This window comes from Ostrinia nubilalis, chromosome 28 (assembly GCF_963855985.1).
Source record: "Ostrinia nubilalis chromosome 28, ilOstNubi1.1, whole genome shotgun sequence".
NCBI classification, from domain to species: Eukaryota; Metazoa; Arthropoda; class Insecta; order Lepidoptera; family Crambidae; genus Ostrinia; species Ostrinia nubilalis.
In genome coordinates this window covers 2,911,749-2,927,681 of record NC_087115.1, presented here as the reverse complement: position 1 = coordinate 2,927,681, position 15,933 = coordinate 2,911,749, and the positions used below count along the sequence as shown (strand labels likewise).

At 41.0% G+C, this 15,933-nt stretch overlaps 1 protein-coding gene across 2 annotated transcripts; it reads left to right on the top strand.

The window, feature by feature from the left end:
- The first annotated feature begins 496 nt into the window (after positions 1–496).
- Positions 497–13,858, top strand: LOC135085352 (oxysterol-binding protein-related protein 8-like). Of its 2 annotated transcripts, none has more exons than XM_063980139.1 (5): positions 497–915; positions 6,948–7,280; positions 8,176–8,239; positions 9,170–9,276; positions 13,399–13,858. In XM_063980139.1, the coding sequence occupies exons 2-5, from the start codon at positions 7,170–7,172 to the stop codon at positions 13,651–13,653; spliced, it is 537 nt and encodes a 178-aa protein (XP_063836209.1). In that variant the 5' UTR covers positions 497–915; positions 6,948–7,169; the 3' UTR covers positions 13,654–13,858. The 2 variants fall into 2 exon arrangements, with proteins under 2 accessions (XP_063836209.1, XP_063836210.1); XM_063980140.1 differs by lacking the exon at positions 497–915 and adding an exon at positions 6,617–6,842.
- Positions 13,859–15,933: the final 2,075 nt, after the last annotated feature.

Sequence of the window (15,933 nt, the reverse complement as noted above, 5' to 3'; positions counted from 1 at the left end):
CCAAAGTAAGCAACTCAATGCTTGTGTTATGGGTGCTAGCTTAACGGATATACTACTTATATACTTTTTTTATTTTTATTAAATACATACATATTATACATATTTACACCCAGACCCGTCACAGAAATTAAAATTCATCATTTCAATTTCTGCCCGGCCGGGAATCGAACCCGGGACCTCTCGGCATAGTACTCCGTTCTGAACCACTACACCAAACGACACCAAATATGATGTTGTATAATTGCAAAATAAATAAATAATAAATAAATTGCAAAAAATGCGGTGCACAAATGTCATTTTCCTTTTTAACAATCAATTTTATTGAGACATGTTTTCATAATGATGATAATGTATATTACAATAATCTTTTAAGAAAACCAAACATAAATTCTTTAAAAATAAGCTAATAAAATTTTAAAATTGTTCAATTGCTAATCAATTGAATATGTATAATCGATTCAATCTGTACAGCACTATTCGACAGCAGACTCCGCGACACATCCATCCATCACGTTTTACGTCAGAAATCGGAAAAAGTATTAATTTTGTGCTTTCAAGCATAAATTCCGATAAACAATTATTCGAAATTGCTATTAATATACGAACTAACATTAGGACAATAAAAGAGTGGTCTTCAATCTTACGTAGTGTTGTGTGACGTTTGTTAGTTTTGGTCGAACAGTAACGCGGTTAAACAATTTTAAATTGGTCAGGAGGTCTTTAATTAAAGAGTTTACGCCTCCTCGGTAGTGCGTGTGACGATCGGCATTCGTTTGGCTGGCTGTATATCTTTATATCGATGCTGACCAGTTGGTGCAGGATGTTACACCATTGGGCACCGGCGTATTGTATTCTCCGATGTGTTTATTTCGTCGAATAGTTACATGAGCGATTCCTCAGCCGAAGTAACAGACTGTAAGTATGATAATTCATGTGTTCCACGTTCTGAAGTGTTGTGTGTACACAGTCCCATAATTAAATTAAATTTTGTAGGTCACAAGTGTTTCTTGGTTCAGTAAGATTCTAATTGGAATATTTTAGTGTAGTTTAAGTTTGAATACGTTTTTGATGCATGCTCATTGGTTATTTATAATGTCCATGCTTAATAAAGGCAATTAATTCTGTAATGAGTTGTAAGTATTTTTGTGATGTGCTGTGTTTTTTTTGTTACCTATCACATATCTATTTTTTTTCATATAAGATGAAGTTTTGACTAAATCTTTTATAAATTGTATAGAGCTAAATATTGGTAGAAATAAGAGTGCCATTGGTTTCTTTAGCATGTGGTTTTTGTACTGTAATCGAATTAAAAAAACAGTAAATATAAAAACGTCTTAAGTGGGAATCGAACCCACTATTAGAACTTGTAGGAACTACTTTTACTACTGAGCTAACGGGGAATTTGGAGAGCTATAAAATTTTCTGTTATTCTTACGCTGTGCTCTGATAGTAGGTACCTTTAGCATTCTCTAAAAATACTAGATTTTATATTTATTTAATTTTTAGCATTAAGAGTCGCATCTCAAACTAATTTGGATTTTAGTTTTAAATATTTATCATTATATTTGAAAATATTTCATTATACAAGTAGAAATAGTCATTTTTTGATTTTTTGTTTTTTTTTTTTAGATTTCAATGCATGTGCAAATCATTTATTAATACAATAACCCCCTTACTAATAAAAAGTTACACAGTTGTTGAACACTGTTTTAAAATAACATTTCCATACTAAACGTCACTTTATAACACTGTTCAACGAGCGTGTAAGTTTTATAAGTAAGGGTTTATCTTTACATGTTAACTTTTTAAAATTATGTCACATTGTTAGATAAGCAATGTTTTGCACTATTATAATATAGTAGGTTGTTCATGAAGTTCTTTTTTAACAAAATATAGACAATGTTGAGTAATACAATTTATGTAATAGCACCCACATTTTTAAAACATGTGTGTGGTATAACATTCAAAAGCTAAAGGTAAATCATACCCTAAAATATATTTTTACAGTTGTATATTGAGGAAAATTTTATCTCATCAACAAATAACATGGTTTTGGGTATAAAATACAAGGAAAATTGATCGATAACAATACATAAAATTTTTGTTTCTTTTTTTAAACTAAAACAGGTTCCAGATGAAAATATATTGATGAGTTTTAGCTTAAAAAATCACACCTAATCTAATACTTAAAATGCCTGTGTTTAGCTGTATTATTCTTCATAAAATTTAGTTAGTTTTGCAGGGCAATCAAGTACTACACTTAGCCTCAAGATTGGGCCATTGTGTTTTGTGGTGTATCTTCCTACTCCAACCACCCCACCAGATCCCCCAGAAAGCAAGCAACTACTACTCTTCATACAATATTTGCTCTAATATTCATCTCATGGTCAATATACTATTACTAGCGGCCGCCCGCGACTTCGTACGCGTGGAACCCGTTTTACCCCCTAAATCCTTTCTTAGCGGATGCCTACGTCATAACATCTACCTGCATGCCAAATTTCAGCCCGATCTGTCCAGTGGTTTGGGCTGTGCGTTGATAGATCACTATGTCAGTCAGTCAGTCAGTGATTAAACGAGTGAGAGAGACAAGTAATCAAATCTATAATAACACTATCTGCCGTTTTGACACTGTAGGTGACGTTAAGACTCACGATAAAGTTTTTTTAGACATACTTATCTTGAAACAAGTGACAATCATAATATACTTATCTATCCCTTTTTTACAATTTTACGATGTATTGTACAGGCCATTGATTGTAGTCAAATAGTTGAAATATTTATCTAATAAGAAAAATGGAATGTTGTATCATTAATATTTAGGTAGGTATATTTAATGTACAATGTACAAGTCCCTTGAGAAATGTTTATGTTTGTAACCCTGTACCTAAACTCTGTGCTATTTTCATAGTGATAAAAAAAACTGGAAAATTTTGGTATTTGTTTTACTTTTTGATCTAATTCTCACAAACTATGTATTTTCGGACAAAGGTACATGCGTGTTTGCCTTTAATGTGTCAATATTGACTGGCCTACTATTGTAACATACATTATCATCTATAGTAGACAAATCACAAGCTCAAATATTTTTTCAGGTCTTGTTTTTTATGGTCCTAGAATTTGGTTATCTCCTATGAGTTATTTATATGAAAACTCCATCAACTTCGTACTATAAACAACATGTGAAGGCAAACACTATAAAATATTAGCTACTTCAAAGAAAATCCAGCTTTTTATATTCATGTTTGCGTAAACATTACGGCGATGTTTGTCTTTAGTGACTCTATTTAGCACAACTTCTTCGGACAGTTGTGTAAAGTGTTTAAAATTTTAACTTATGTGCATCTACACTAATATTATAAAGAGGAAAGGTTTTATTGTTTGTTTGTATTGAATAGGCTCAGAAACTGCTGGATAGATTTAAAAAATTGTTCTTCTCATTCGTTATGCTCTTGGCAGAGCGGTCGTGGTCACGTTGAGGCGATTCACATCGGTTGTAGAGGCGGATACAACTCTCCGCACGATCTCCCTCCATCTCTCTCTATTAGCAGACTGTCTGGTGCAGTCACATACGTCGTCTCCCACTGCTGATTTCACTTGGACGGTCCAGCGCATTGGTGACCTGCCACGCGATCGGGTTCCTTCGACTATTCCTTGGACGACGAACCCACTACCACCCATGGCCATACCAACCTTGCGGTTATACTGGCCGAATCGCGGAAGGTGTGCGCGGAATTGCGGTTGCCTAAGGCAGATTGCACTCCACTGCGCCACACTTCTTGACTCCCCCGAATGCCCCCGATTCGTTCGTAAGATCGTTTCATCCACGAAGACGCGCCCCACCAGTCTTCCGCTAATGTTTGAGTGTTATCGGTACACGCTAAATTATCCATGAGTGCACACGCGCATTAATTAATGACGCTCGGATCGCTCGGATCAAACTCCCCGAACCCCGCGCTTCCTTCGACCAAAAATTGGTGGGGCGCGTCTTCGTGGATGAAACGATCTATAGCGTTTAATAGGAGACCATAGCCCAAGGAAATCGTCAGTCAGCGTCAAATAGTTCGTGACACCAGTGGCCAAAAAGTTGATATAACACAAAGACGTGTTGCGAACTTTTTGGCCACTTTGGGTGTCACGAACCATTCGACGCTGCTGTACCTAAACCACTAATTAATTAAGCATTGATTATGCAACAAAATTACACAATTTAGCCGCTTGTTTACATCGCTCTCGATCTTCCTTGACCTTTGATGAGTAACATTATTAGCGGTTTTAATGAAAAATTATCTGTTACACACTGTTGTATGAGTTTTTAGCTGTTGGTTAACCAAGGTCTAATAGGTTATCTAGAGCTACTAGCAGTGCCCGCGACTTCGTACGCGTGAAAATCATTTTTGCTTTGCACCTATTAGCGTGATGGTATATAGCCTATAGCCGTCCTCGATAAATGGGCTATCTAACACTGAAAGCATTTTTCAAATCGGACCAGTAGTTCCTGAGATTAGCGCGTTCAAGTAAATAAACAAACTCTTCAGCTTTATAATATTAGTATAGATTTATTAACCGTCTGGTTTTGTCCGAATTTAGGATCTTCTCTTATGGACTTTGTCCGTATTTGTAGATTGCATATTTTTTGGTGGACCGACGATCTGGTAAAGGTCGCGGGAGGTGCCTGGATGCGGGCAGCGCAGGACCGTCGTTATGGAAATCCTTGGGGGAGGCCTTTGTCCAGCAGTGGACGTCATTTGGCTGAAACGAACGGTATATTTTTACCGTACCGCAAAAAACCATAGCTCCAAAGAACTGGATTACAATGGGAAAGGGCCCTAAGATGTCATATTAGCGCTCAGTTTAATGTGCTTTCCATATAACAGTAAGGCCCAGAACAGACGGTGAAACGCAACTGCAACGAAACTACAACTGCTAGTTACTTTTGAGTTGCATCTAAGTTTCTGCCATAGCGTCCGTTGAGAGACCACACATGACGCGACCAGTTTGAAACTTTCAGTTTCAGTTTCATTCATCAGAATCATCAGAAAGTTGCAGTTTCGTTGCAGTTGCGTTTCACCGTCTGTTCTGGGCCTAACTTACAAATCAACTATCCCCCGGGACCAACTTGGCCTTCACTGGTTGGGTTATTGGCGGTCAAGCTGTAGATCCTGGCTACACAGGAGTCGCAGCGGTGGTAACGAGAGGTGGGAATAGTCCCGTAACAAACCACGCGGAATAGTATATTTCTTTTTCATACGTCCATTGATTCACTTTGTTGACTTATTATCAAAAGTTCATTAATATTGATAACACGTTCATATCAATGTTAGTTTTATCAGCTTCCGACGCTTATTTAAATTTTAATTATGTGTCCAAGTTTTTATGGAGCTTCTAGCGTCAAATAAGTAGTTTGTGTGGCACAACTGGCAACTCAGTCAGTCTTTTTTTTTATCCACAACGAGGAAGCTCTTGGCCTGTATCTCACCTGATGGTAAGTGATGATTAGGCCGAAGGTGGAAGCGAGCTTCACCCGGAATCCTCAAACACGGAGGAACTGGCTATCTTACCTCTAATTGCCGGAACACAACAATGCTGTTAACATTGTTGTTACGGCGACAGAGTTAGGTAAGATGGTGGTAGCTAGCCAGGCGGACTTAGAACAAGTCCTACCACCAACCAAACCGAACAGAAAAATCTGCCCCCTGGGAATCGAAACCGGGACCTCTTCGTCTGAAGCAGTTGGTCTTATCACTAGACCACAGAGGCGGTTCAGAGATATGGGAGCGGCACGGGAGGGGTGACATTGACATGATATGACAATCTGAAAGAGATCCGAAGTCTGGTGTCGTTTGACGTTACAAAAACGCCCTCCCTTGCTGCTTGCATACCTCAGGCACTGAGTTAAGTGTTAAGCCTATAGCAAGATCACCAGTCCAGCCCACTGTTTGTTCACGGGGATTATACAAGCTATCTAGCAGCTTATCTGATTAGCCAGAAATAATATTTTATCAGTGTGCTGATAAGAAACAAGCAAAGACAACTTCTTAGTTCTCTGAAAATAAGGATGGGGTACCCAAACAAATCGATTCGAATTGAAAAAAATAACGACTTTCAATACAAATATTTCAATTGAGACAAACTTTTTATACTTTTTTTTTAGCATGTAAATATGCGCACGAATTGTTTTTAATAAATAAATTGACATACATAAATAGTACTTATACCTTGGGTAGGTATACTTAAGTTTAAGCACAGAATAATAATAAGTTTTAAGTAAAAATCTTGTACATATCTTGAACTCTTTTTGAGTAAATTCGATTAATCTATTTTATATCTCCATGCCTTCTACTGATTTATGACTCACTTGATGATATCCCTGGCTAGATTATTCTGTTTTATTACCTATCTACATATTTCCATGAAATGATAAAACTCATAAAATTCCAAATTTTTCCCCGATGAATTCACAGAACTACGGATCAATGAAATTATAAATAATTATCTAATCTTCAACAATTATGAAAATTACCGTTTAGTCCTAACCGTATCAATTTAGGGCCAGTGTCTTCCGTTTATGATAAGGTTTCAGACATATATCTGATTTTTAGTAATGTAAGATCGTTTCATTCACGAAGACGCGTCCCACCATTCTTCCGCTAATGCTCGAGTGTTATCGGTACACGCTAAATCATCCATGAGTGCACACGCATACTACAATAATGACGCTCGGATTGCTCGGTTCAAACTCCCCGCGGTTCCCTCGACTAAAAATTAATTCAGTTAAAAATATTCTTTCATACATCGGAATATAATTACACCCTATAAAACAAGCGGAGTCGCTCTCCATGGTTAGTTTGGAATTGCGTCATGTATTTTGTATTACATATGAGTAATAAATTAGATAAGTATCACTTATTTTAACATTTCACTGATAATATCTATTTTTGTTACAGGGAAAACCAATCCCTATCCTTCCATTATCCCCGTACTTCCATCATTCCAAGCTTCCATCCTAACGTCATTCCATTTTTGAATATTTTTATAGCGAATTTTTTAAACGCCTCAAAATTGATTCTGAAAATAAAAACACGTCCGCTCCGCACGGCAGCCAGGACGCAAATGACGATCCCCCAACCCCCGCGACGGACCCGCGCGATGCTCTGACTACCCTCACAATGAGTTCCTCCCCAGTTCTGGAGCTGTCCTCGCCATCCACCACTCCGTCGTCGCCAGCGTTGAGAGCGGACGTGCATTTTCACACGTCCACGCCCAATTATATTGGGAAGGTATGTTGTGAACTAATTATTAGTAGGTAAAGTCTGGTCGCGGAGCACGTAGAATTTTGTCCAATGGCCCCAAGCTACCCATCCTTATCGCTCGCGCGTAATTATATTGCTGTCGCGACTGTGCGACGGGCGGCAGCAGTGAGTGTGCGAGCGCAACAGCAATATAATTACGCGCGAGCGATAAGGATGAGTAGCTTGGGGTCATTGGACAAAATTCTACGTGCTCAGGGACCGGACCATAATTCTTTATCCAATTTAAGTTTAACGTTCCCCTAAGGGTTTGTTCCCACGGAGACATACAGGTTTTTACAGGATTTCGTTAAGCAGTATGCGTGTTTTAAATATTAACGTTCACACGATCATCCCGTTTGCAGTGTCCCGCAAAAACCGATCCGTTCGATTTGTAATTCGAATTTCAAACACACCGTATCCAGTTTTGTGGAATCCTGCATTACTGGGTCCCGCATAACTGGGTTGCCGTGGGAACTAGAACTAAAAAACTGTTTTATAAGATTTCCATTTCAACTAAAATAGTAAGACACGGGTCTTAACGCGACGTTTATAAATGAGTTACATTATGTACTCACGGCTTGACGTTTCGGCTGCGATGCTGCAGCCGTGGTCACAAGCAGACTGGCGGTTCGCGGCGTCGTCCGTTCGGGCGGGCTTGAAGATTTTCCACTACCCTCATATTGTCATTTGTTACACTTTCTCTTTTTTTTCACTACCACTAGTGATGTTACCACAACACACAACACTCACAGTATCCGTATTCGTACTTGACGGCAAAATTCGCGTTAAGACCCGTGTCTTACTATTTTGGTTGAAACAGTTTTATGTTGTCAGATAGCCTATCTCTCGAAACTGATGAAGATGATGATGATGATGATTTCAGAAGCAGCACCAGCCTCTGAACGTGGTCCTCCCTTCCACTGCGCCGGCCACACCACCGACCTACGGTTAGTTATTTATATTTCACTAAAACTATAACAATGAAATGGCCTTGCCATAATAGACTGCATAGGTTTTAATGTGCTTGATTGCATAAGGAGCAGCTACCTACAAGAGAGAGCGAGAGATAGGCAGAGAGAGAGAGAGAGAGAGAGATAGGCAGAGAGAGAGAGAGAGAGAGGGGGAGAAAGAGAGAGCGAGAGATAAAGAAGAGAGAGACAGGTTCTATTGTATGAATCTATATCTATCGTTCTTACATGGTATAATAATGTTTTATTTTGATTTTAAAATGTTTTACAAACTTGCAAGTGAGTAGAACAAAACCACCCCATTCTTCTTGTGGATTTCGTATAAAGCGTATAAAGAACTAATAAACGAACACCAGTGGCCTAATTCACGTATTTTGACACAGTCAAAATCTCGCTGACGTTCAGAAGTCGTCCCATTGAAAAACAGTTCTAAATCCGTATTCACAAGGGTCATTTCGATAGAACGATTACTCGATAGGATCGCAACTCAGCGATTTGTTGTCGTTGAAGTTTTGTTACGTGAATAAGGCTACCGACTGGCCTCCCCAACCTCCATTTGCCTCTGGTATTTGTTTAGAGATATTATTACAATATTGATGTTCTTATTACTGAATCTGATACTGTCTAAAGCCTGGTCCGTGAGCACGTAGAATTTTGTCCAATGACCCCAAGCTACCCATCCTTATCGCTCGCGCGTAATTATATTGCTGTCGCGACTGTGCGACGGGCGCCCGCAGTGAGTGTGCGAGCGCGATTGCAACATAATTACGCGCGAGCGATAAGGATGGGAAGCTTGGGGTCATTGGTCAAAATTCTACGTGCTCACGGACCAGACCATAGTCCGTTAATACTTTGTTCGTTGGGACTTTTGATGATGAGGGTAATGAAGATGATGATCATCATTTCCAGGAGAGCCAACTCTAACCCCGCCCCCCCGCTCGCCTGGCACCGCCGTTGCCACCCCAGCTTCGGGTGACGGTCGCAACCACCCCCCTGACGGCACTTCTTCGGACAAGGTACGTTAATGGTAGTACAACATTGTTGAAACAAAAGCTGGCCATAATAGCGTATTGAACTTGAATGAACCGTAGGAGAACCAGAGTGACTGACATAGCCCGCAGAATCGCTAAAATCAAGTGGCAGTGGGCGGGGCACATAGCTCGAAGAGCTGATGGCCGCTGGGGCAGGAAAGTTCTTGAGTGGCGACCACGAGCTGGAAGACGTAGCGTGGGCAGGCCTCCCACTAGGTGGACCGACGATCTGGTGAAGGTCGCGGGAAGTACCTGGATGCAAGCGGCGCAGGACCGGTCTTTGTGGAAATCCTTGGGGGAGGCCTTTGTCCAGCAGTGGACGTCTTTCGGCTGAAACGAACGAACGAACGAACGAACTTGAATATTACGACGGGTTCATCCAGTGTCCAAGTAGCTCAGATGGAAGAGCAGTCGCCCGGCAAGCAAAGGTCGTGGGTTCGATTTCCATCTTAGGGCCCTCGCCCACGGCGACTTTTTGTAGCGATGCAGTCGCGCTGCTGTAGCGCGTTAGTAGCGCGTTGGCATCACTTCTGTAGTGCGTTGCAAATGCGACTAAGGGGCCGTCCATAAATTACGTCATCGATTTTTTCAGATTTTAGACCCCCCCCCCTACAATCATCCTATCGTCATTTTTTAATTACCTTTTTATTTATTTCTTAATTGACGTCATTACCAGTTTAACAAAATTAAAACATTGCAGATTTGAGAAAAATAGGGTATTACTGTATTTGTGTACATCTATGTTGCATTATGTATGTTTATTATGACTTATTTTAGTATTGTACGCGCCTTAGCCGCCTCTCGCATTTGCAGTCTCACTTACTAGGTGTGCTGGAAGAAATTTCTTTTTTGGAAATAATCTTTTTGTATGTGAACAATAAACTATAAATAAATAAATAAGAATGACGTCAATTTCGAAACACCCCCCCCTCCCTATCTATCATTTACCGTCATCCGCAGACCAACCCCCCCCACTAATTTAGAATGACGTAATATATGGACGGCCCCTAACTCGCGTTAGTAGCGATGCTGTAGCGCGTATCGTAAAAGTCGCCGTGGGCGCTAGAAATTTTAATAACTAAGGTACGTTATTATAATGCTAAAAAATCACAGATTTCGTGCCTCACGCGACTATCGAGCACATTTTTTTTTTAAAATACAAAAAGTCGGGATAAGGAAAAATAGGTTACAGAATTCAAAATGTCGTTCTGACTTTTTCTAAAAGATTAGACTACAGGGCAAACCCTTAACCCGATCGATTTTATTTAGGCTCAAATTGTAGCTGACTAAATTGTCCCAGAGGAACTTTTCTCAACTGTTTGATATCATTTTTCGTTTTTAAAATGTCGAGAGCCAAAATTAAAAATCTGAAAAAAAAAATGTTTTTTCTTCACTATTGATGCATGAGTGATGTGAAGTAACCTAAAGAATAGGCTGTGCAACAGACACAAAAATATTTTTCTAAATCGGACTAGTAGTTCCTGAGATTAGCGCGTTCAACTAAACAAACTCTTCAGCTTTATAATATTAGTAAACATTTATCAGTCAATCAATTTTATCAAAGATTGGTTCATTTTATATCGATAGCACTCAGATAATTGCCAATATTCCTTGGCTATATCGTTTGTGAGATAACCTATATGTTATTGTACACAATATTGTTCATTCTAGATATTGCTGATTCATAAAGAACATAGTGTGGTGAATATACATGTGAAAGTTTGAGTGTAGTGAGCTTTGTTCTGTGTGTAACTAGAATTCACAACCGCGAATACTCGCGAGTGTAGTGTGAGCTTTGTTCTGTATGTAACAAGAATTCACAACCGCGAATACTCTTACGTTTTTGGACGTTCGCATTCGCAAACTATGGGCATATTTGGCGACGGTCGCAGTATTTCAGAAATAAAAAAGAAATTTTATAAGGCGATTACTCAACTAACTGTATTGAAGTTGCATTAACCTTTAACCTATATCTGGTACTAATATTCTGGTTTAAACATGGTCACCACGAACTGTCAAACCTGCCAAATAATTTCGTAGCGCTCATTGCAGTCAACATTCGCATTCGCATGTTTAAAATCGAACATTCGTTGCACCCCATAAAGTTAATATACCTAGCGGAATAAAGCAACAAAGAACTGAGCGAGCGAGATGTTACTAGCAGCAACACTGTGTGATAAAAAGAGATGCGTGATGCCGTCGCCTTCACGTCAAACAGAACCGTTTTTTGCAACTATTTGACAGTTCAGAGGCACGCTGAATATTTGAACTCTGACATATTTTCAGATTTTACGCGAGTGAGATCGTGGATGTTTATGAGAAATAGTGCTTCAGAAACGTGGTGAGTGACTGGTTCAGTGATTGATTTATTGTACAAAACAGTGAAATAATCCTGACACTGACACACAAATGATATCCAGTGTCATACAAAATCGGTTTCGTTTGACAGCTCGTGGTTGTTGCTCTATTCCGAAGGAATATTAATTACTAGCTGTGCCCGCGACTTCGTACGCGTGAAAACCCGTTTTCGTAACATTTTTCATTGTTGCTCTGCTCCTATTGATCGTAGCGTGATGTTGTAGCCTATAGCCTTCCTCGATAAATTTGCTATCTAACACTGAAAGAATTTTTCAAATCGGACCAGTAGTTCCGGAGATTAGCGCGTTCAAGTAAACAAACAAACAAACAAACAAACTCTTCAGCTTTATTATATTAAGTAGAGATGTTGCATCCCTAGTCAGTTTGAGTGATGAGAATGAGAGCCAGCGCTGAGAAACGGTACAGCGGGTTTAGGACGCTGGTGTCAGCGTCTTTGCCGAATCTGCACAGGACTTCTACTGTTGTGAGTTGCCAGTTTTATAGTCCTCAAATTTTTCATCGGTTAAATGGAAAAGCGACATTTTTCAAAATGTATAAACCTTACAGTACCGGCAATTTAAGTTTATGTTTTTGCCGGAAAACCATAGAGTAGGGAAGTGACACACGCGACATCTAGTGTGTTTTATGTGCATTTTAATACTGTCTTTTATCCACATAAAATATTTATAAAATAGACCTGGTTTAGCTGAAAATGGTTATTTAGATTTTTATATTATGTCACTTTTCCTTTTAATAATCTCAAACTAAGTTTTAAATCACTTGAAAAAATAGAATTGATTGAATAGATTCACTATTGTGGTGGCTCTGGACTGGTGAACCCACTCATAACATACGCATATTTAGCTTACCACGGAGGCTTAGAAACAAAATATTCTCGCTATTATTACATAATTTATAAAATTACATACAAATCTAAAGAAAAAAATTCAAGCTAAATACGTTCAAAATCCATTTTAATTTAATTTGATTTACCTTTTAACAATTCGTCAAAAAATAAATTGCAATTATAAAAACAGAACGTATCAATAAATCGTTGTAAATTATAATAAATGAAATGTAATTATGTGATAATACCTGTTTAATTTTAATAAAATGCATGTAATTGCCAAGTTTATGCAACGTTATGCAGTGTTGAAGGCCGAATTGATTTATTTTTATTTCTAGTGTTGACGTGTGAAAATGTGAATCACGAATATTTGGGTTTAATTTTTAGTCGACTTCCCCCAATCAATTGATAAAGAGCAAAACGCATTCGGACTTAAATAATATGAACTTGTGTCGGCTAGATTGTCTACACTATAAAATGAAGTTGTTTTTTAAAGAAGATTTACCTTGGAATATTAAAATAATGTCAACTATAATGTGTATTGCTTTTTTGGCGGTCTTAAGTGTTTCTTCTAAGATCTGAGACGGTATTTGGGCGTTATTTTCAAAAAATTCTAGGGCCACCCCCGACGTTTATCGGCTTTTCGGATTCGCCTCGGCGAGCCCTATCCATAGACACCCCGTTTGTAGGGATCCGACGATCAAAACTAAAAAAATATTTACAATTGACAAGTTCGGGGATGACTTTAAATTGAATTTAAATCTATGTGTATTATGTAAAATTGTAAACCCCTTTTTACCTGACTACGCGACGCAAAGGAGTGTTAATGTATTTATGCTTGAATTGTCTGTCTTGTTGGGTGTCTTAAATAAATAAATAAACAAGTACTTTCTTCATTACAGTCATCAGAAACAGCGGTGGGTGGTATATCACGCACTGCTAGCACGGCACTATCCCGCAAAGAGAGCTACAAGGCGCAGCGGCAGCACTATAGGAGAGAGAAGAAGCGAGCCGCGTCGGCACTACTACATTCGATAGAGGACCCGTCGGTCGTCGTGCTCGCTGACTGGCTCAAGGTATGTACATATCAAACTAGGAGAGAGAGAGAGCACTATGAGAGAGAGAGAGGGGACTATAGGAAAGAGAGAGCACTATAGGAGAGAGAGGATGGTATATCGCGCACTGCTAGCACGGCACTATCCCGCAAAGAGAGCTACAAGGCGCAGCGGCAGCACTATAGGAGAGAGAAGAAGCGAGCCGCGTCGGCACTACTACATTCGATAGAGGACCCGTCGGTCGTCGTGCTCGCTGACTGGCTCAAGGTATGTACATATCAAACTAGGAGAGAGAGAGAGCACTATGAGAGAGAGAGAGAGGGGACTATAGGAAAGAGAGAGCACTATAGGAGAGAGAGGATGGTATATCGCGCACTGCTAGCACGGCACTATCCCGCAAAGAGAGCTACAAGGCGCAGCGGCAGCACTATAGGAGAGAGAAGAAGCGAGCCGCGTCGGCACTACTACATTCGATAGAGGACCCGTCGGTCGTCGTGCTCGCTGACTGGCTCAAGGTATGTACATATCAAACTAGGAGAGAGAGAGAGCACTATGAGAGAGAGAGAGGGGACTATAGGAAAGAGAGAGCACTATAGGAGAGAGAGGATGGTATATCGCGCACTGCTAGCACGGCACTATCCCGCAAAGAGAGCTACAAGGCGCAGCGGCAGCACTATAGGAGAGAGAAGAAGCGAGCCGCGTCGGCACTACTACATTCGATAGAGGACCCGTCGGTCGTCGTGCTCGCTGACTGGCTCAAGGTATGTACATATCAAACTAGGAGAGAGAGAGAGCACTATGAGAGAGAGAGAGGGGACTATAGGAAAGAGAGAGCACTATAGGAGAGAGAGGATGGTATATCGCGCACTGCTAGCACGGCACTATCCCGCAAAGAGAGCTACAAGGCGCAGCGGCAGCACTATAGGAGAGAGAAGAAGCGAGCCGCGTCGGCACTACTACATTCGATAGAGGACCCGTCGGTCGTCGTGCTCGCTGACTGGCTCAAGGTATGTACATATCAAACTAGGAGAGAGAGAGAGCACTATGAGAGAGAGAGAGGGGACTATAGGAAAGAGAGAGCACTATAGGAGAGAGAGGATGGTATATCGCGCACTGCTAGCACGGCACTATCCCGCAAAGAGAGCTACAAGGCGCAGCGGCAGCACTATAGGAGAGAGAAGAAGCGAGCCGCGTCGGCACTACTACATTCGATAGAGGACCCGTCGGTCGTCGTGCTCGCTGACTGGCTCAAGGTATGTACATATCAAACTAGGAGAGAGAGAGAGCACTATGAGAGAGAGAGAGGGGACTATAGGAAAGAGAGAGCACTATAGGAGAGAGGATGGTATATCGCGCACTGCTAGCACGGCACTATCCCGCAAAGAGAGCTACAAGGCGCAGCGGCAGCACTATAGGAGAGAGAAGAAGCGAGCCGCGTCGGCACTACTACATTCGATAGAGGACCCGTCGGTCGTCGTGCTCGCTGACTGGCTCAAGGTATGTACATATCAAACTAGGAGAGAGAGAGAGCACTATGAGAGAGAGAGAGGGGACTATAGGAAAGAGAGAGCACTATAGGAGAGAGAGGATGGTATATCGCGCACTGCTAGCACGGCACTATCCCGCAAAGAGAGCTACAAGGCGCAGCGGCAGCACTATAGGAGAGAGAAGAAGCGAGCCGCGTCGGCACTACTACATTCGATAGAGGACCCGTCGGTCGTCGTGCTCGCTGACTGGCTCAAGGTATGTACATATCAAACTAGGAGAGAGAGAGCACTATGAGATAGAGAGAGGGGACTATAGGAAAGAGAGAGCACTATAGGAGAGAGAGGATGGTATATCGCGCACTGCTAGCACGGCACTATCCCGCAAAGAGAGCTACAAGGCGCAGCGGCAGCACTATAGGAGAGAGAAGAAGCGAGCCGCGTCGGCACTACTACATTCGATAGAGGACCCGTCGGTCGTCGTGCTCGCTGACTGGCTCAAGGTATGTACATATCAAACTAGGAGAGAGAGAGAGCACTATGAGAGAGAGAGAGGGGACTATAGGAAAGAGAGAGCACTATAGGAGAGAGAGGATGGTATATCGCGCACTGCTAGCACGGCACTATCCCGCAAAGAGAGCTACAAGGCGCAGCGGCAGCACTATAGGAGAGAGAAGAAGCGAGCCGCGTCGGCACTACTACATTCGATAGAGGACCCGTCGGTCGTCGTGCTCGCTGACTGGCTCAAGGTATGTACATATCAAACTAGGAGAGAGAGAGAGCACTATGAGAGAGAGAGAGGGGACTATAGGAAAGAGAGAGCACTATAGGAGAGAGAGGATGGTATATCGCGCACTGCTAGCACGGCACTATCCCGCAAAGAGAGCTACAAGGCGCA

Bases quoted from the DNA above. Each gene is read 5' to 3' on its own strand.
- LOC135085352 (XM_063980139.1), top strand. From the start codon at position 7,170: ATGAGTTCCTCCCCAGTTCTGGAGCTGTCCTCGCCATCCACCACTCCG. The intron at 7,281-8,175 runs GTATGTTGTGAA...TGATGATTTCAG, and splicing joins CGCCCAATTATATTGGGAAG to AAGCAGCACCAGCCTCTGAA. The intron at 9,277-13,398 runs GTACGTTAATGG...TCTTCATTACAG, and splicing joins ACGGCACTTCTTCGGACAAG to TCATCAGAAACAGCGGTGGG.